At 37.7% G+C, this 21,328-nt stretch overlaps 1 protein-coding gene across 1 annotated transcript in view; it reads right to left on the bottom strand.

Annotated features, from left to right (window-relative positions):
- cyfip2 (cytoplasmic FMR1 interacting protein 2) overlaps positions 1–21,328 on the bottom strand; it is a 41,125-nt gene that overhangs the window by 13,558 nt on the left and 6,239 nt on the right. The window contains exons 2-17 of the mRNA XM_088344308.1: positions 17,516–17,654; positions 17,353–17,442; positions 16,194–16,271; positions 14,817–14,918; positions 14,534–14,715; positions 14,345–14,441; positions 11,032–11,160; positions 10,842–10,946; positions 10,682–10,770; positions 10,362–10,599; positions 9,327–9,479; positions 9,022–9,161; positions 8,785–8,932; positions 6,414–6,567; positions 4,750–4,906; positions 4,575–4,671 (exon numbers count right to left, since the gene is read on the bottom strand). Of these exons, the coding sequence (XP_088200434.1) occupies positions 4,575–4,671; positions 4,750–4,906; positions 6,414–6,567; positions 8,785–8,932; positions 9,022–9,161; positions 9,327–9,479; positions 10,362–10,599; positions 10,682–10,770; positions 10,842–10,946; positions 11,032–11,160; positions 14,345–14,441; positions 14,534–14,715; positions 14,817–14,918; positions 16,194–16,271; positions 17,353–17,442; positions 17,516–17,632 (2,076 nt within the window). The 5' untranslated portion in view covers positions 17,633–17,654. The remainder of the gene's footprint in view (positions 1–4,574; positions 4,672–4,749; positions 4,907–6,413; positions 6,568–8,784; positions 8,933–9,021; positions 9,162–9,326; positions 9,480–10,361; positions 10,600–10,681; positions 10,771–10,841; positions 10,947–11,031; positions 11,161–14,344; positions 14,442–14,533; positions 14,716–14,816; positions 14,919–16,193; positions 16,272–17,352; positions 17,443–17,515; positions 17,655–21,328) is intronic.

The following is a 21,328-nucleotide window of genomic DNA, read 5'->3' as shown; positions in this document are numbered from 1 at the left end:
TAAGGTTTAAATTTAATATTCTTGTCTGTTTTTTTTCAGATTCAGATTCAGATTCAGATCTACTTTATTGTCATTCTAGTACACGTGCATACAGAACGAAATGTCGATACATCTGACCCGCACAGTTTCCTTGAATGTACAGATATAAATAAAATGTTGTATTGAGTTGGAGTATTGAGTACTAATAATATACTAAATAATTATGGCTATGTATAGTATTTTACAGTAGCGCAAATAGTGCAAGAGGAGCAGCTAACCAGGTGTGCAAAAAGGGCAGTCAGGTAAACAAGTCAGGTAAACAGTAACAATAACACTGTAACAATAACGCTGTAAGTACAATAGTGCAGAGAAACAGATGTGCAAGGAGTGGCTAGCTATAAAGAACTGCCAGTAGTGCAAAAAGTCAAACAAAACCAACAGATGTACAGATTAGCAGCAGTTAGATTTACTATGTGTTTGATTGACCATTTAACAGTCTAATGGCCAGGGGGACAAGACTATTGTGGAACCTGGTGGTCCTGCACCGCACACTGCAGTACCTCTTCCCAGAGGCTAGCAGAGTGAACAGTCCATGATGGGGGTGAGAGGGGTCCCTGATAATGTTCTTAGCTTGGGATAGGCAGCGCTTCTGGCCAATGTCGTGAATGGAGTGGAGAGAAGTCCCGATGATTTTCTCTGCTGTCCTTGTCACCCTCCTCACACTACCCCAGTCGGAAGCGCTGCAGCCTCCACACCACACAGAGATACAGCTGGTCAGGATACTCTCTATGGTGCCCCTGTAGAATGTGATGAGGGAGGGTGGGGGCAGGTGGGCTCTCCTCATCCTCCGCAGGAAGTACAGGCGCTGCTGTGCCCTCTTAACCAGTGATGCAGTGTTCACGGACCAGGTGAGTTTGTTTGTGATGTGCACCCCTAGGAACTTGATGCTGCTGACAACCTCCACAGCCTTGTTGTCGATGAAAAGTGGGGCATGGTTGGGCTGGTTTTTCCTGAAGTCGACAATGATCTCTTTAGTTTTGTCAACATTCAGGACCAGGCTGTTGTCCCTGCACCAGCCCACCAACTGCTCCACCTCCTCTCTGTAGGCCAGGTCGTTGTCGTCCCTGATGAGGCCCACCACAGTTGTGTCGTCCGCAAACTTCACGATGTGATTTGTGGCGGACCTAGGGACGCAGTCGTGTGTCATCAGGGTGAACAGCAAGGGGCTCAGGACACAGCCTTGGGGGGAGCCCGTGCTGAGGGTGATGACATCGGAGATGTTCTGACCAATCCGCACTGACTGAGGTCAGTCAGTGAGGAAGTCCAGCAGCCAGTTCCGCAGGGGGGTGTTGAAACCCAGGAGTCTCATTTTGTCTACCAGGTGTTGTGGGATGATGGTGTTGAATGCTGAACTGAAGTCCAGGAACAGCATCCGCACATGGGTGTTCTTCTCCTCTAGGTGTGTCAGGCTCAGGTGAAGCGCAGAGGAGATGGCATCCCCGGTGGAGCGGTTTGTCCGGTAGGCAAACTGAAAGGGGTCGAGTGAGGAGGGGAGACTGGAGGTGATGTGCTCTTTAACCAGTCTCTTAAAGCACTTCATTATGATGGGAGTCGTTGAATGATAAGATCTGGGGTTTCTTTGGCACTGGGATGATGGTGGCAATCTTGAAGCATGATGGTACTGTGGCTTGGTCTAGCGAGGTGTTGAAAATGTCTGTACACAAGCCAGCTGATCGGCGCACTCCCTAAGGACCCGCCCTGGAATGTTGTCCGGTCCTGGAGCCTTCCGTGTGTTGACCCTTCTCAGGGTCTTCCTCACGTCAGTTGAGTCCAGGTGGAGTGCTCTTTCGTCCTGATTTGGAACCGCTTTTGCTGCAGGGGCGCCATTTTGTGCCTCGAACCTCCCAAAGAAGTTGTTGAGGTAATTCAGAAAGTCCATGCTAGTGTCCTGCACTGGGGCGGTGGTTGGCTTGTATCTGGTGATGGCCTGAATTCATATTTATGTTCCAAAAACATTCAGTTTAAGTGTGTTCAATAAATGTTTATCCTGGTTGGCCCGCGACTTTAAGTGTGTTTTGAATTTTGGCCCCTTGTGCAATTGAGTTTGACATCCCTGCTCTACATAGTGGGGCCGCGTGCTAAACACCCATACGCTGTGCCGTCAATATGATAGCAATAAGTATAAAATGTTTTTTTTCAACTCATCACAAAAATGAATTGATTTTTGTGCCACCTTGTCCTAATTGTTTAAATAACTGGCTACATTTTCCTTACTTGTTTTAATTTTATCAGGCAGTAAAAAAGGATTTTATCTATTAAGATATTTATCAAATGTAATGGTAAAAAAACTTAGCTGGCTGTATTGCATTTTGAGTCTTTCAATGCATATTAAGAAAGTTTCGGTTTTTAAAAGCAATTTGTATTTAAAAAATAAAATGAATATGTCTGCATGAATATTTATTGCTGCTATTTTTGAATAATTTTTGTAATTTATTATTTTTTGCATGAATAGTAATTTACCTAAATGAAAAAAAAGTAATAAAAAAAAAGTCAAACATTTTGAATTTTTTTAATCTGGTAATTTGGATTAATTTGTTAATTTTTGGTCATTTTCCTTTCATGTTATAATAAATCCACATTTTGGGGGGAAAATGTTTTAGTTTGACTAGTGAAAACATTTCTAACACATGTTTATGGAGTATACCAAATACACTCATCTTGAATACACAAAATATCTTAACCTTAAGTAGGTTTTAGCTTGACATTTCAGGCTAAGAATCTTTATTAATAGTGTTCTCATTTCATATTAAAATGGTAAAACTGTTTTAAATGTGATGTTATTTACCAAAACACTGCCCCCAAACATGCAGAGCCATTTGAGTAAACTACACTCATATACTGGACTGTCTCAGAAAATTAGAATATTGTGATAAAGTTCTTTATTTTCTGTAATGCAAAAAAAAAAAATAATGTCATACATTCTGGATTCATTACACATCAACTGAACTATTTCAAGCCTTTTATTATTTGAATATTGCTGATTTTGGCTTACAGCTGAAAAAAACTCAAAAATCCTATCTCAAAATATTAGAATACTTCCTCAGACCAAGTAAAAAAATAATTTTATAACAGCAAAACTAAATCAAACATTTGAAAAAGTCCATTGATGCACTCAGTACTTGGTTGGGAATCCTTTTGCACGGATTACTGCATCAATCCGGCGTGGCATGGAGGCAATCAGCCTGTGGCATTGCTGAGGTGTTATTGATGCCCAGGATGCTTCGATAGCGGCCTTCAGCTAATTTGCATTTGTAGGTCTGGTGTCTTTCATCTTCTTCTTAACTATACCCCACAAATTCTCGATGGGGTTCAGGTCAGGGGAATTAGCAGGCCAATCAAGGACAGTGATGCCATGGTCAGTGCACCAGTTACTGGTGGTTTTGGCAATGTGGGCAGGTGCCAGATCATGCTGGAAAATGAAATCCTCATCTCCATAGAGCTTTTCAGCAGATGGAAGCATGTAGTGCTCTAAAATCTCTTGGTACACAGTTGCATTTACTCTGGACTTGATGAAACACAGTGGACCAACACCAGCAGCTGACATGGCTCCCCAAACCATTGCTGACTGTGGGAACTTCACACTGGATTTCAAGCAACTTGGATTTTGCTCTTCTCCAGCCTTTCTCCAGACTCTGGCGCCTTGACTTCCAAATGAAATGCAAAACTTGCTTTCATCTGAAAAGAGGACTTTGGACCACTCTGCAACTGTCCAGTGCTTCTTCTCCATAGCCCAAGTCAGACGCTTCTTCCGTTGTCTTGAGTTCAGAAGTGGCTTGACCATGGGAATACGGCTATTGTAGCCCATTTCCCGGACACGTCTGTGAACTGTGGCTTTTGATACCTGGACTCCAGCTTCAGCCCACTGTCTTTGAAGCTCCCTCAAATTCTGGAAGCGGCTCTTCTTCACAATTTTGTTAAGGCTGCGGTCATCTCTCTTGGTTGTGCAGCGTTTCCGGCCACATTTTTCCCTTCCGACAGACTTTTTGTGGATATGCTTTGAAACTGCACTCTGTGAACAGCCTGCTCTTTGAGAAATTTCTTTTTGTGTCTTACCCTCCTGATGGAGGGTATCAATGATGGTCCTCTGGACAGCAGACGGATCAGCAGTCTTCCCCATACTTGTGATTTAGTTTACTGAACCAAGCTGAGTGTTTTTAAGGCTCAGGAAACCCTTGCAAGGTGTTTCGAGTTAATTAGATGATTCAGGTGATTAGTTGAATAGCCTACTTGTATACTTTATCATGATATTCTAATATTTTGAGATAGGATTTTTGAGTTTTCTTAAGCTTTAAGCCAAATTCAGCAATATTCAAATAATAAAAGGCTTGAAATAGTTCAGTTGATGTGTAATGAATCCAGAATGTATGACATTTTTGTTTTTTTATTTGCATTACAGAAAATAAAGAACTTTATCACAATATTCTAATTTTCTGAGACAGTCCAGTATATGGACCTTTGGATCTTGTTAGTGCAGCAGCAAGTGCTTGTGTGTTCATGTGTCAAAACAGTAGTAATAACAGTAATAGTATTATTACCTCAGCCTCAATTTCATCATAAAGGAACTGCTTCTTGAACTTAGTGAGTGCATAGTAACCACTGTCGTTGTACAAATCCAGCGGATACAGCACATACCTAGGCAAATGAGAAAAGAACAAATGCAAACAATTTTGCTTAAAAAACAATCAGAACTGTTGAGAAAGTGGAACTCACTCCATCATTGAGGGTTCCTTCGTTTCCAGGATGTGGTCGGTGAGAATCCACGGCATAGACATCTCAATAGGGAACTGGATTCTTCGACCCATTGTCAGCTCCAGGAAGAACTCTCTGAACCAGAGCTGGGAGAGGTCACAACACTGTTGCAGAGCCTCTGGCCATTTAAAAGGAAATAAAAAGTGAGGTTAGGTCATGTTTACATAGTTCTTAGATTTTGTACTTATATGTAATATAATATAATCTAAGTAAAATTTGAGATGGTAAATCATTAACCAACTACCATGCTTAAAATAAAGATAAAACTTTGCCTCTTTCGCAAAAGCTTTCTTCAACATTTTCTGCAACTGCCTGAATATATTTATTCTTCACCTAAAGAACATATACAACCAGTACCAGAATGAGTACTATATTTCGGGTACTATTACACGTATAACATAAAATAGAATACATATCATATTATATATTAAAAATATATATTTAAATCTTTTTTCTCTGTAAACAGGTCATTTAATGGTCAAATTCATATGTACAATTGTTTATAATCATTATTTATTTGTTAAGCTTTTTGCCTAGCTGACGCAATCTGTCAATAAAAAGGCTACAGACACTCCCCTACTTACTAACATTCAAGTTACGAAAAATACTTGGACATTGCTGTATTTTTTATTGTGCACCTTTTTCAGAGTACAAGACAGTACTGTAGTACTACTTTCCACTGCTACCGGCGTGTGGCGCTGTGAGAGCTTACCCAGCATCCACGCCGGGGAAGAAATCCGGCTTCCTCTTCCTAGTCGGTGTGTAAACATACTTTACTGTATCTCCAACGAGCCAACTTTGACATTTTTTTTTTCTTTTTTTTTTTAATCATCTGTAATTGTTTAATATCTTGTGCATCATTCAATATGGTTTGTGTAAAGTGTAAAGAAGAGGCGAGACATTTCTTTTGAAATAAAAGTGGAATAAGAAAGCTTGATGCGGTTGAGAAAATGGTTGAATCGCTTTTTTTTGCCACTTTCTACCAAGGAGGAGGAAGTCGCTGAACTCTTGAAGCTCATCTTACAAAAGTTAATTTTTATCTTTATAGAGCATATTATTTCATGAAACTTTTATTTTTTTAGTACAAAAAAATACAGGTTACTTATACAAGCCTTAAACATACTTATATAAACCTTAAACATAAATTCCATACAAAATACAGCACTGAAGCAACTTATGAACAAATTGAACTGATGAAAGATCGTTCGGAACTCATCTCATTCGTAAGTAGGGCAGCGTCTGTATTCTATTTTTTTAAGTTCTAATTTGTGAAAATAAATGAATGGATGGATTTATAGCCACTAAAGGGTGACAAATTCGGGATGAGATAAATCACAAATACCCATAGGTAAAATAATGTCAGGCTATGTATTGATTGGTACTTGCTCAACCTTTATTACAACAAACTATTACGACAAGGTGGAATTCCTTGAAATTTGTTCGGGTGAATTAACATTTTCTTAGTGCAAAGAAAAAAATGGTTAGAAAATTAACTGGATGGTACAAAAATGTCTTAAAGGTAAAATGAAAATCAGCAACCGATAAACAAATGAAAAGAGGAAAATAACTCCAACTGCCTTGTTCAAGAAGATATTTCCCCATTCATGTAGAGATATTATTCTCACCGCTAAAATTAAGCAAGTGTGTGAAGAAGAAGGATTGTTTGTGAAAGTCTTCTATCGCCACCACAATAGGCCCATCCAGACTGCTGCGCAGGGTCTTTTTAGAGCCACTCTTGTCTGCAATCAATGACTCCAACATAGTACGCACCATGTACAGCTGCAGGGAGTACAAAGAGGGACCTTGACAACAAGAGAAACGCTGGAAGTGCTCAGTGCTATTCAATAGACCTTTGAATGGGGATGCAGTTCTATAGAAATAGTTTACAATAAGGGATAGAATTCTAAGACTGCAGTTTTACCATATAGTCCTTGTAAAACACCCAGGCCTTACAGGAAGAAATCCCGGTAGGTTTAATGATCAATAACCAAGTTGCATGTATGTTCATTAAACGAAGAGTGAAACAAAGTACTGTATTTTCCGCACTATAAGGCGCACCCCCTATAAAAAGTTGTTTATTTGTGTATAATCCCTCTTTATAAACTGCATATAATAATGCAATGAGAATCGCTGATTAAATTGCAAAACAATGTTTGCAACGAGAATCGAACCCAGACCGCAGTGGTGAGAGCGCAGACACTTTACCATTAGACCAGTAGAAATGGCATACAAAAATATATTAGATATCTCAATATTTCATTTTTTGACTCACTATGCCATAAATACTGAATTGCATAGTGCATTCGAATTAGTTAAACAGTCTCTCCACTTTTTCACCTGAGCGTCAATAAACGTCTCTATAAACGTAAAAGAGCTTGTATAGTATTTTGCTATAATACTCTTTTTTTCTTATTCAGTCTTTTGCAAAATTATTGACACACAGGTGAAGAAGTGAAGATTATTTAACCTATCAATGATGCACTATGCAAATGTGTGTTTGATCATGAGATAATCTCTAATGCCTTTTCGTACATTATCTGTACAACTGGACGTCTAGTGGTGAAGTGACTGTTGACTGGCTGTGTGCTTGCATCAGGGTGTCCTCAATTTGAACCAAGTCTCACGGCCATGACCCAAGTTCAATTTCTGTTACATATAATGCAGTGAAAAAGTATCCCTCCTTCCTGTTTTCTGCGTTTATTTGCATATTTATCATTCACAAATGTTACAGATTTTCAAACCAATTTTAATATCACAACCCATGGAAATAGAAAATGCAGTTCTGACCCTATGTGAAAATGTAATCTCCCCCTTAATTTAATAGCAAGTTGCGCCACTTTGGGCAGCATTAAAATAAATCAACCATTACGATACCTGGGAAATTAGTCTTTCACAACGCTGTGGAGGAATTTTGGCCCACTCTTCTTTGCTTCAAATCTGGCATATTAAAGAGTTTTCTAGCGTTTTCTCCATTTGTGGATAATGGCTGTGACAAAGTTTTACTGGAGCCTTGGAAATGGCTTTGTGACTTTTTCCAGACAGATAGATTTCAATGCCTGTTTTCTAATTTCTCTGGGAATTTTGTCCAGATCATGGCTTGTCAATTGTGTTCTTGAGATTTTGTTGCCTACTTCACTTTGTCGAAACGATTCAATTTGAATGATTTCTTGATTCAACACAGGTGGTGGCAATCAATTTTGGGTGTGGCATGTGGAATAAAACTCAGCTTTCCTAAAACTTTAGTAAATCACAGTTACTTTGAGATTTAACTAGGGGGGAACTACTTTTTTGTGTGTGAAATGAAATGTGAAATGATCTGCATTTATATAGCGCTTTTCAAGTCAATGACTTCCCAAAGCGCTTTACATTGTGCTTCACATTTCCCAATAGCGGCCGTGATCTGTGCAGCCATGTAAGGCGCTAACCTGCTTATTGGGGGTAATTGGGAGTTCAATGTCTTACCCAAGGACACTTCGACATGTAACACGGACAAGCCGGGATTCGAACTAGGATCCCTTAATCCTAAGACGATCGCTCTACCTCTTGAGCTACTGCCGCCCCAAACTAAACAAATAAAATCAACAGTTCAAAACTGCATTTTCTATTTCCTTGGGTTGTTGCTTTGTGATATTAAAAATGGTTTGATGATTTGAAATCTTTCTTAGCGATAAATATGCAAAAACACATAAATCAGAAAAACAAATACTTTTTTTTATTGCGATTCGGGCCAGCAATGATTATCGATTGATCAATCATTGCTTAAATGTGGAAGTATACCGTAAAACCTTTTATAGCAACACAAACTTACAAATACTGTATATGCTTCCCATATTTTCCACCTTATTCTGCGGAGCATGGGGCGCACCGAGTTGTAAGGCGCACCTTCAAATTTTTAGCCAAATTTCTAACTGCTCTTTATACTTCGGAAATTACGGTATTTTATTTGACGGCACATTAGTCTCCTTTTTTGATAGTAACGGAATCAACGAAACTCACCTGTGTGCTCGAAGGTCCGACAGCTCTCCGTGGCACTTTGATATCAAAACCACCTTTGGGATCCTTCTCTCCTCTGAGACATGGATCATTTGGAGGTTCCCTCGCCCCCTCCCAGTCACAAACTGTTTTTCGAATGGCTTGGAGAACACTGGAGTAAAAGAAAATGGGGTGATGTAGTCACGTGAGACCACATCAAACCAGTTGTACTTTTCATTGGATTGTATGCATGAACTGTACCTAATGAGGACGTTCTTCTTCTTGCGCACAGCCTGGCGCAGAGGCTCTCTGAGGGTCATCTGGGCAAAATCCTGCAGTGCTGCGTAAATGGTATTCCTGATAGCCTGATTAAACACAGACTCCATTCGGCCCATAAGGACCTGAAAGGAAAAACGCCAGTGGGTTGAGTACTGATTCCTTAGCATTAGACTTGTACTCCATTTACAAAAGATTATCAATAAAATACAACAGTTGCCTCGCTTGGTGGCTAGTCCATATGTATTGTATACAAAAGGACAAAATTATCCCACAAAAATATGTTGTACCTGAAGCCCTTTAATCATGGCAATCACTTCTACCAGAGCAAACTTTTCCTCACTGGTGTAATTATAACGTGTGGCTCGTTCATACTCTTCTGCTGTACCAGGACAATCCTTATTACAAAATTTGTCGGTGGGATGGACCAGTTTCCATGAGTACTGAAAGAGTCAAGAGATACAATTCATTCGATGGTGCTTTTTGAAGCACACATACACTTAATACAAATTCATTTGATAGTGCCTTAATGAACACACCAGAGACTTGCAACACTTTAGCTATGTACATCTTTACAATTTAGTGAGCTATAATACAGAACACTTAGTCAGGGATAACTATATCTTAATTCAATTGTTTATTGGGAAAATGCCTTTACATGGAAATTTTTTTGAAAAGGGAACATGTGTTTGTTGCAATTAACATTTTATACTAAGAAATATAACAAAAATAATACATTTAAGAATATTTCATTGGAAGACACTTTTGGTATCTGCCTTATTTTAAAGGGGTGTGCGTCATTTGAGGTGTCCTTAAAAAGTCACTTTATGCTCGTAATCACAGGTTTTTGTTAGTGTAGCATGAAAATGGTAAAATATAAGTTTTTCAAATACAGTCCAAATTCAAACCCAAAACCCCAAAATAATGAAAAAAAAGAAGAGTTTATTCGAGTGCGTCTAAGAAAGTCGCGTACTTGCATGCACAACTCAAGCAGCTTGACAGAGGCTGCAGTGATTATATCAGTCAGAAGATGGCAGTAGAAAAAAGAATATTTTCAAATTCAGACACCACCTTTAAATGCTTTAAGATTTCAATATTATACATATATATTTAGTTATTTAATTATTATCCTTGTCTCAAATTATTTAACTGGAACCTTTCAACATTGCAAAAAGATAGGGGTTGTTAGTCTGTTCTTTTCCTGTAAATGTATTTATTGCAACAAGTGTTTGGAATAATACTGTAAAGCTATTGTATTGGTTAACAAAAATGTGCAAGTATCACCACTGCTCAAAAATCTTGGAAATGTAACCATTAGTACTCACAACTTCCATGACATGTGTACTCCACTTGGACAACAACTGGAGACCCCTCAGTGACAGGTCAAAAAGTTCTCTATATTCTTCATCAGATTTCTGGCTGTCCAGGCCCGAACCAGTCACCACTTCGCTGTTGCTGTAGCGTGCCAGCTCAGAGATGAAGCGAATGTGGTCCTCTCTGATCTGCACCATTTGCTCACATAGGTTGTATTGTGGCGAAATGCTGCTCTGGGTGCACGTCCACCTATGTACACAGACCAAACTTGCTACATACTGTTTATCACAGCATAAGAAATCAAAAAAGTGAGTTGTTAGCCGTTTCTTACTTAGACTTGTTTTCTTCGTAGTGAGCACTTGTCTCAATGTAGCGAGACAATTCTATTTGCATGTCTCCAAAAAGTGGAACTACTTGAAGCTTCAAAACACGAGGAAAAGAGCTCTTGTGATACGTTTTTTTAAGCAAAGAACCTGTTAAAGGACACTTACTTTGAAGAACTTGTCTATCTTGCTAAGGTTGATCCTTTTTTTTGCATCTAGTTTGTAGATATTACTCACATTCCCGTCCATCAAGTACAGACCAAACCCCATCACCTGACACATAAACATGCACGTTGCTTTATAGTTAAAAAAGTGTACATTGGATACGATGGTCATTGAAGGCATTAAATGTGTGTACCTTGAGAAGCATATGTTTCTCACTTGGAGTCAAATACATCTTGTTCTCGTAATAATCGACACAAATGTTGACAATATCTGCCAAAAGTTCCTCGTAACCTGGAATCACTTCCAATTGTTGGTGCAGGCACTACAAAAACAAGTGAATAACCAAACAAATAAATAAACAGATTTAGAGCATTTTCACCCATCTATCAAGGCTCATTAAATATTGTATTTTCGAAATAAGCACAAACAGACCTAGCAAAGCAAAAGAATACTCATCAGTTTTTTTCTGCCTTATTCCACAGTTTTAGTTTTTAGCGAGAGAAAATAAAGTTGGTTTTATAGAACGTGTCTATTTTGACATTTTAAAAAAGTGTTGAAAACAAGCTTGATATGAATATTAATTGTATGGCGAATAATGACTTTCTGTGTGTCATGTGTAAAATACCAATAAAAATAGCTAAAATGTGGTCTTGATCATATAATAAAACATTTTCTTGAGAGTATACACATAAAATGACATTACTTAACAATAAAATTATCACATATATATATATATATATATATATATATATATATATATATTTATATCATATATTCTCTCTTTTTGACACAGCTAAATGTAAATGTAAATGGTCTGCATTTATATAGCGCTTTTCAAGTCAATGAAGACCTACCAAAGTGCTTTACAATGTGCTTCACACATTCCCTTTTACACACTAACCGATAGCAACGTCAGCCATGTAGGGCAACTAACTACCTGCTATCTGGGACATTAGGGATTCAGTGCCTTGCCCAAGGACACTTCGACATATAACACAGAGGAGCCAGCGGACTTAGTATGACAAACATTTTCATCAGTTACAGCATGAAAAGTTTCTTAAGGACAACAAAGTCAGTTAGTTCTTTGTTCCTTTGTCTCTTTGTTTCCTTATCCTCACTGTAAATGTGGACCTGGAGTCGTCCAATTTCGTTGTCACAGCATATTCCATGTTGTAACAATGACAATAAAGGCATATTCTATTCTATTCTATTTTACTTACGAACCATTCGACTTACAAAAAACTGTAGATACAATTTTTTTCAGGATGTCGAAGAATATCCGGATATTGCTGTAAGTTAGATTTTGTATTGTGTGCACCTTATTCCGAGTACAGGAAAGCACTGTACTGCTTCTTTCCACCGCTACCGGCGTGTGGTGGCGCTGTGAGAGGTCACGTAGCAATCACCCCAAAGAAGAAATCCGCCTTCTACTTCCTAGTCCATGTGTAAACATACCGTAAATTCCGGACTATAAGCCGCTACTTTTTCCCAAACATTCAACCCTGCGGCTTATTCAGTGATGCGGCCAATTTATGTAATTTTTCTAACGGCCGCCAGCAGCGCTCGAGTACAAAAGGTAAGATTTAGACCGGTGGAATATATGCGCCGAGGAAGACCGCAACTTCTTGGCTTGTGCATAAATAAAATTACCGTAAACATACCCTCATCATGCAAAATGCAAAAAGAAAGGCACATGACGCAACTTTCAAGCTAAAAGCAATCGAGCAGTCCAAAAAAGAAGGAGCGAGCGTGTTGCTAGCGTGTTTTGGAATAAGGGAGCGTGGTACGAGTTTCTTTCCGACACTGAAGAAGACGACTTTGATGGCTTCAGTTCTAAGGAGGAAGATGAGGACGGTTTACCGTGATTTTTACAAGTACGGTAAGTTTTTTTAACAGACCCATTTACTGTGTTGCGAGCGTGTTGCTACCATTAACTGCCTTGTCACAGGCACCGTTTGGGATGAAAGTTATATTATTATTATTAAAGCTTTGAAAACTCTCTCGGTGTACCGTCTTTCTTTGTAAATATGTGTAACCATGTATAATATGTATTTGCAACTGTATATTTTTGTAATGTATTAATTTCAGACACTTATTCTGATATGTTTTGCACGGGCGAATAAAAAAGAAGGGGCGAAACAAACGCGGGCTGACGGGAAGTGGGGTAAAGGCGAGACTTGTTTGTGGACGCGGCGGACGATAGTGGATATATATTTTTCCCACCCTTACCTTTGGAAATATACACTTTTTTCCTTGGATTACTTTCAACTGGACCCGGACTCTGCAGGTCTGCATCAAACCTTAAGTACCGGTATCATTTTCGGTACATTTTGCCGGCTGTGATTTCTGGACTGCGTACTTTTATGAAGGACATTCAGTTTCAATCGCGGGACTTAAGGCGGGTTTCGGTTAATTTTGTGCTTGTGTTATATTTTTTTAATGTGGGCGCATGCGGCTTATATACAGGTGCGGCTTGTGTAAGTACAAAATCGGTTTTCCTCTTAAAATGTGGTGGGTGCGGCTTATAATCAGGTGCGCTCTATAGTTCAAAATTTATGGTAATTTACTGTATCTCCAACGCGCCAACTTTGACATTTTTATTGTTTATTTTTCTTGTGCATCATACTTGTTTTTCAAAAGCGGTTATAAAAAAGGTTTAGAAGCCCTAATCTTTGTTACAATTATTATAAGATTGAATACTCCACTATACACTGAAACCAAACAACAAACCCCTTTTTCAGGCTCAAGCATTTGTTTAACAAATTACTGATTTTTTTTTACTGTACTGTCAAATAGTAATAAGCGAAGACTGGTTTGTCAATCAGAAAGCAGAACACAATGCACGATGCAAATCCTTAGAGTAGCCAAACAACAAGAAGGAAACTATGTTATAGCGAGGAATAATGCCACTTAATTCAAAAAAACGTACTTTAAAGCTAAGGCTAATTTAAAATCATAATAATAAAATAAGACCTCTCGCTACTTTGTGATTATTGTTGGTTCACTCCTTCGCGGATTTTAAATTGAATTGTAATACTTCTCAAATCTTATTTTTTAAAATAAAAATAAACTCGAATTTATTTTCTCCACCTTCGAACTTTTCACTTAAACTGATTTTAAAAAGTTCCCACTGTAGCCGACAAATGCTTTTTTTAGGACTTTTCAGACCACTTCAGAGGTAAAATTACTCAAATCAGGTCCAGATTTCTAGCCCATGAAAATGTGAGCTATATAATAGCTGGACAATTGATTTTACCTAAAGAAACACTGGAAGGTTTAGGCTTTGTTGATGCAAGGACTCTTAGTTGAGTTTTCTCCCAAGTCAACCCGATAACCTGCCTTTTAGTTTCAATTCCCACATTTCTTTTGAGGACATTTTATAGATTCTTCGAGGAACACATTTTAAATGTAGTCAATGGCTCTTCCCAAATGGCTGTTTCCCTGCCGCCTTTAAAACGGCGGTGGTGAGGCCCCATCTGAAGAACATTAATTTAGTAAGAACAAACCTGAGTTATCCTGTTGTGGTTGGCTAAGAACATAGAAAGATTTTGAGACTCCTGGATGGACTGCGGGTCAGCCATTTTCCTCAAAAACTGAGCAGCCCTAGAGTGGAAGAGAGCCCATCAAATAATCCAGTTTGCATTTTTGATCCACAAATGCAATAGAGACATGTGGATATATGCATGGTAGGGTACCTTTTGTAAGCGGAGTGGTCATTCTTTACACTGCATTTCATGTTCTTCAGTTCATCCAGTACAGCAAACATGTTGATAAATTTGCCCAGAGTGAGCAAATAAGCCTCAGAAACAAAGTCTTTCCTTCTTTCAGCATGACAGAGACGTTTGACCTCACTACAGAAACGTTCTATAGCTTTCCGCTATTGGAGGGGAATCCCAAACATAAAATTGTTAATATTCATGAAAAGCAAAATGACATATAGACAGCCACACAGACACATTGTGCTCCTAAATGTCTTACTTGGAAGTACATAAATTTCATGAGCTTAGTGACTTCAGGTTCCAACACCTCCACTGTTTTCTCGTAGATCTCAACTCTGTTGGGTTGCTCATTACATTTCACCTTATAAACAGAAGAGAGTGCTTTTAATGCTTTATCCTTGTAGCTCCTATACTCTACAACAACGGTCGGCTATCACCGGGCTCTGGGTCATTTGGTACCAGGCTGTACAGAAAGGAAAATAACTCGCTTTATTTTTTTACTCATACCGCATTTATAGGCATTTTTTGAATCACAGTGCTTTATGTATAAAAGTTGTAAAACTTTGTACAACGTGGTACCGTGATTATGAGACAAAATATAATACCTTTTCCTATGTCATCTAGATTCTAAGTGGTGTAGTAAAAATTCCAGTGTGTGGGCTTGGGCTTATTGCTTTTTCATCATCATTGTTATTACTTATATTATGATTGGGCTGGGCTGCGAGAATATAGTCAGACATAAAACTGGTATGCGGTACAGAAAAGGGTTTTACCGTCCATCAAAAATGTTTAAAAAATAATTTCCGGCGTTTTTTTTTTTTTTTAAACTTGAATTATCATGTGTTGCCTAAATAAATTTGTTCTCATCATTTGTGATTATTGTGGCTAAGTAGGTAATACAAGTTGAATAGTTTTGTTGTAATTTTCATTTGTACTCTCAATTTAACCCAGTTATCAAGTTTCACATTTTGAACTTGGATTCCTTTAAAAATAACAAAAATATTACCTTAAATGATTCTGTAAAACAAATGATTTGATTATATAATATTTAAAAAGGGAAAATATGAGCAATAGTTTTATTGTATTTGATTTATCATTTATATTTGCAGTGCAATCTTAAACAGCTTAATCCAACAAAATAAATCGTTAAATATAGTTCCTAATGGGCAGATAATGAGTATACAATAAGAAAATAAATAGTAATCTGTTATTGGATGACTGTTATAGTTACTCCGCTGAAAACAAAGATACCAAACAATAGCATGCTTTTTGCAAAGATAAAATTGGACATTTTGTGAGCACACTAACAGGGGCTTACACCCACCAGTGTACGCCAGCACACTCTTTAGAAAAACACTGCTCTAGAATATGTGCTTGCAATTACATTTGGAAATTCATTCATGATAAATCACACCTTGGCTCGACAGAAAATTAATAATTACATTGGTTCAAGAAAAAGACATCTTTTCTATTGTGTTTTTGTTTGCATTTTTTTAGTCCTTCTCCCTTTAGTCAAGCTTGCTTGCCCACCCACATAAAAGGGAACTTATATTTTGAACCGGACATAACAGACTAGCAGACTTAATTTAGCAAAATAATAATACTAATCAACACTTATTCAGTGTTTGAATGTTACCTGGGGTATAGCTCGAGAGCAGCTTCTCCAAGTGTAAAGCATCACAGCATATTCATGCCCTTCCTCCAGCATTTCATTCTGCTCATAGTGAAAAAAAATCGTTAAAAAACTTCCCCGCCAGTCGAAAAAAAACGCTAATATCATACTAATGTAACAATAATACAAACAAAAGATCTTGACCAGCACAGGATCAAATAGGGTTAGTTGCAGCCTCAATAGTGCTAAAAGTACCGAAAGACACGATCAGTTCAAACAACATCATGCAACACCTAATTGTGATGCAATAATGTAACAAATTCATATTTTAACATTTTATTACTGGTTTTGTTTCAATTGTATTATCTGCAGAGACCCATTTTAATAATTGGTTGCTCATTGGTTTTACTGCTCACTAGTCTACGTCATTCTGTAGTTTATTCATAATAGAAGATTCATTCCTCCCAGATGAGCACCCTCTTTATAGTAGTTCATTAATATTTCAGCAGTGGAACATTTCTTTCATTCAGAAATAGCTTGTCAGTCCGTCTTACTCTCATATAATCAAATAGACCGGCAGCAGCCTAAATGGGAGTTCCTGTTTGGATAGAGTTGAATAAAGCACATCTTCCTCTATTTGTCAGTCCACTCACACGGGTCACACCAACACAAATGCAATGGTCTGAGTGGAATTTGACTAGATTTGTGACCATGAGTGTTTGATGACAATAAACTAACAGTGTTTCCCTTATATTTTTTATGAGACCCAGGTGGGTTGAAAGCCCAAGGGGGTTGGTGTTAAGGTTAGGGATATGTTCAACTTGGGAAAAAATGCGAAGCTCTTCAATGTAATGATTTACCCAGCTGTCTAATCACAGTTTAAGCGGGGCTGGACAAATAACGCAACCACCAAATGTCATGTGGTTGACTAAGATTCCTTTTGACTGACAAAGATACATAGCACAAATACACACCATGGCATTTGTGATCATTTAAATAATGAGAATACTACACGTTAGTCCGATCAAATTTACATATATCAAAATAAAATAAGAAAAAAAAAACAGGGGTGTCTAGTTCAGAGCTAGTGATCATTTATGTCAAACTGCATGCTCTATGCAGCAGTATCTATAACTGCACCCCAGTCATATGGAAATCTTTCAAAATAAAAAGGGAACCTCACCATGCTAGAGTGGACTGTAGCTTGCTCAATATAACGAGCGATACCCGTGACAAACGCATTCCTATCTTCAAAGTTTGTATCAAAATTTGCCTGCAAAAGAAGGAAAAGATATGATACAAAGATAGGAAGTGAGCAGAGGACAACTGGATGGGTGTTTTCATACCTGGTACATAATGGAGGAGGGAGGGGGTTCAATGCATGGCTGCTGGTCTGGGAGGGGCAGCTCCTCCAACAGGTCCACATTAGACAGGGCATCTTCAAGGGTCACGTGGGTCGTCATGGTCACAAAGCCTCACTCAAGACTGAAAAGGAGGAACACAAAATTATTTTCAAATTAAAAGTCTGAGACTGAATGATGGCATGAAGGAGTTATTCGACGTTGTCGACAGAAATTGATACTAAAAATAGTCGACAATGAATTTCATTGTCAACTATTGTCACCAGACATGTTTTTCCAACAGAGATAGGCATCTCTACATGGTTGTAATCTCTGCTAAGATTCAATCATGCGCAATAGCGTCCCTGTCTTGAGTGGTAACATAAACATAAAGAAATGGCGGCGTAAAAATCAACTATGTGAGGTTTGGGAGCATTTTAAGTTGGGATACAGCCGACAAAAAGACTACTTGCAAAGTTTCTAAAGCAGATCTTGCGTATCATGGCAGTAGATCAGTCGGACATAGGAACAAAACAAAGTCGTGCTCGCTTCTGTAAGGTTTAAGTAACATTCAAGCCAATATGGTTTTGATGACATCCATTTTATTTGTGTATATTTCTCTGTAAAAGAGCTTGAGCATTATGCTAGACTTTGCCTTACAAATGTACTTTAAATTGAATGCATGCAGAACAAAGAACAAACGTCACTTGTTAAAATGTTAAAAAAAGTGGCAGTGGTTCAAACTGTTTGAAATCAAACTGTAGTATTGTTTCAGTATTTCAGCAGTATTTTTGTAGCATATTTGTTTTATTTATTCAGTTTTTTGGTATTATTATTATTGATTATTACAGCACACTGGTTGAAAAACACTGATAGAACTGACCAATTTATCTTACACTATTCTTGTTCATCAATCAACTAAAAATAAATGTAAATAACAAGTGGAAAGGCCTGTAGCCAACCATGACTTCAACTTTTTGCCACAAGAATCAACCAGAATCAACCATTCTTCATTAACAATGAACTACAATCAAAAAAACAAGTGCTATGGACAGCTACCATACCATTCATCAATGATATCTTGTTGCAGAAAAGATCAAAACTTGAAATAACAGCAGCAAAGCAGAAGGCACGCGCGCACACACACGCATACACACACACACACACAGGCTTCTTTAAAATATTTGCCATCAGTAAATTGTTTTCTGTGCTTTGCTATGCAGTGAGCAATGGCGTTTTTAGCAGTGACAAAGGACTTCAGGGTCTGTGTTTGTTTGCCGTACTGGACACTGCGCGTTTTAAAGTCTCCGCCTTATCGGATTCGTCCTTGAATTCATGTTCATGTTTCATCTCGTAATGACGTTTAACACTTGTGCGAGGTACAACGCTCTCGAGGCATAATGCACAAAACAGCACGGTCATTTTTTGCACAAAGCCCCATTCGACTGTCCACGCTGGCTGGAAAGAACGAGATGTATTCGCTGGAGGAGCTGTCGTGATTCGTTCATTCATCGCGCGCATGCGTTTCGTTGGCTGGGTTAAAACACGGATCTCACCTCTTCTGCGAGGCACGGAGCAGACACGCACTCCACTTTTTACCACGGAGGTTGCGGCTTCCAAAAGTAAGTTAAACCAAACTTTATTTTTCTTTATAGAGCATATTATTTTATAAAACGTTCATTTTTTAGTACAAAACAATACAGGTTATTTACACAAGCCTTAAACATACTTATACAAACCTTAAAGAAACAAAATATAGCACTGAAGCAACTTACGAACAAATTCAACTTACGACTGATCGTCCTGAACGTATCTCGTTCATAGGTAGGGCAGCGTCTGTATCAAAATTCTTGTGAGTAGATTAGGGTTACTACTATATTTTCTATTGAAACGTTAAGTAAATGAATGATGGACAGTAAAAGACTGAAAGGAAGCATTGATGTGTCAGTGAGACTGTAACAAAAAAACACCACTGAAATATAGTTGTTGTTACCATGACAACCAAAACCGGAGCTGAGATGAAAAAGAGGCAAACACTTCTACATACGGAATCAGTGCTCAGAGAGAGAGGAAAGACTGCCGTGGAGAATAAGATTTTAATTTGAAAGGTTTTAGTTGAATGATCTTTTAATTGTCAAATCCCAATCCTTTTTTTTCTTTTCCTTTCCTAGGCTGTAAAAAAGGCCATTAAACTAAGACAAAAATTGTTGACTGGTTGGTCATCAGCTCCATTAAATCTCTGGTGTCCATTTTTTTTTACTTGGGGCCAACTATGGAAAATAAAAGAACACAATACAATTTGGAGTTTTAGTTTTATTACCAAAATCAACGTTTATGTTTTTTTAACAGGAAACCTAAATAGCTTTCCATTAGCTAGTTTATACTTTTACCCAATGAAGCATTATTTTAATTACTTTTAAAATTTTGAACAGTTAATGTATATTTGGTACACAAATTCCTTGATTTTTTGCAGGATTATGTTCTAAAAAGGTCAAATGATAGTCAGGAGAAGTAGAAACCTCTATTTATTCATTCATTAAACAATCTATTATACATTTAATCCAAATAGCAAACCCAATTTACAGCTCAAACATTTGTTTAGCAAATAAAAGTACTGTACTATACTTTGTATTTTTTTTTTGTTTTACAAATAACTTCTGTACTGTCATATTAGTTCTTAAAATAATATTTTGCACCAAGAGGTAGAACAGATTTCAGGAAACTACATACCATATGCCACTAAGAATATGGTGTAGTGTCAGTCAATATAGATGATTAAAAAATATACATAAATAACAGCATAACATTGACATCATTTGTCAGGATCGCTTGCCCTCCAACTGTACAATGCATCTTTCTGCTGTACTCAAAGGCTGGAACATAGATTAAAACACTTAATCTTTTATGCATTAATCCTAAATTTTAATTTTAAACGTGTCCTTCCAAAGAACTGTAGCTCAGAGAATTCATTAGAATGAAGCTTAGTAGAAAAAAATTCGAAGATTTGGTGCATGCAGTATCAATTCCTTATCAACCCGCCTTTGACAATGGTGTTGGCCTTGCAGCTGTGTATTTTTTCAATTCTTACTATACCCATCGTGTGCTTGCTATATGTTGCATATGTTGTGCAATTACATTTATTACACATCTGAGTTAAAATTATCTTTATTGTAATTGATAACAACACAGCAAACATTGTTTACAGCAAGATTAGAACTGTCATTCTAGGATAAATATGTAATAGAGACCTAAATGAAAACAATTAAATAAGAAAGAATGTTAGGATAAATAGGCAAAAATATTTACAATGTAATACTTATTCTTACTACAGCAATTCGCCCTTTTTGGAATGTAGATTTTTTTAGAACCAGATTTTACCAGTGGAGAACTGTTCATTCATTCTTCTTTTTTTATACAAAGTATGAGCCAATCATATCTAATTTTTGCAATAAGTATTCCAAGTCCTTCATTGCTCCAACACAAAATGTCTGATGCAAGAACTATGTGTATCTAAAGGATCCATAAGCTTTTAAGGAAACTTTTTGAGACTGGAGTTTTGTAGAAAAGTATAACTTGCTCAAAAAGAGGCGAGCCCAACAGTGCTGCCAAGTCTGGTTCCTTTTACGTTTGAGAACAGGCTTTTAAGATGCAGTTAGCTGTTTAAATTTTCCCAGCATGTACTACATTGTGCAACAATTTGTATGCGTCCTGTGAGTGTGCATGAGTGGGTCACTTCCACATTTACTTTAATCTGTGAGAGCTACCCATACCTATTACGTGATGGTTTTACTAAAAGATTTAAACGGCACATATCTGAGG

Source organism: Urocampus carinirostris, chromosome 9 (genome assembly GCF_059441175.1).
Source record: "Urocampus carinirostris isolate Australia breed hairy pipefish chromosome 9, RoL_Ucar_1.0, whole genome shotgun sequence".
NCBI classification, from domain to species: Eukaryota; Metazoa; Chordata; class Actinopteri; order Syngnathiformes; family Syngnathidae; genus Urocampus; species Urocampus carinirostris.
This window is presented reverse-complemented; position numbering and strand designations above follow the sequence as displayed.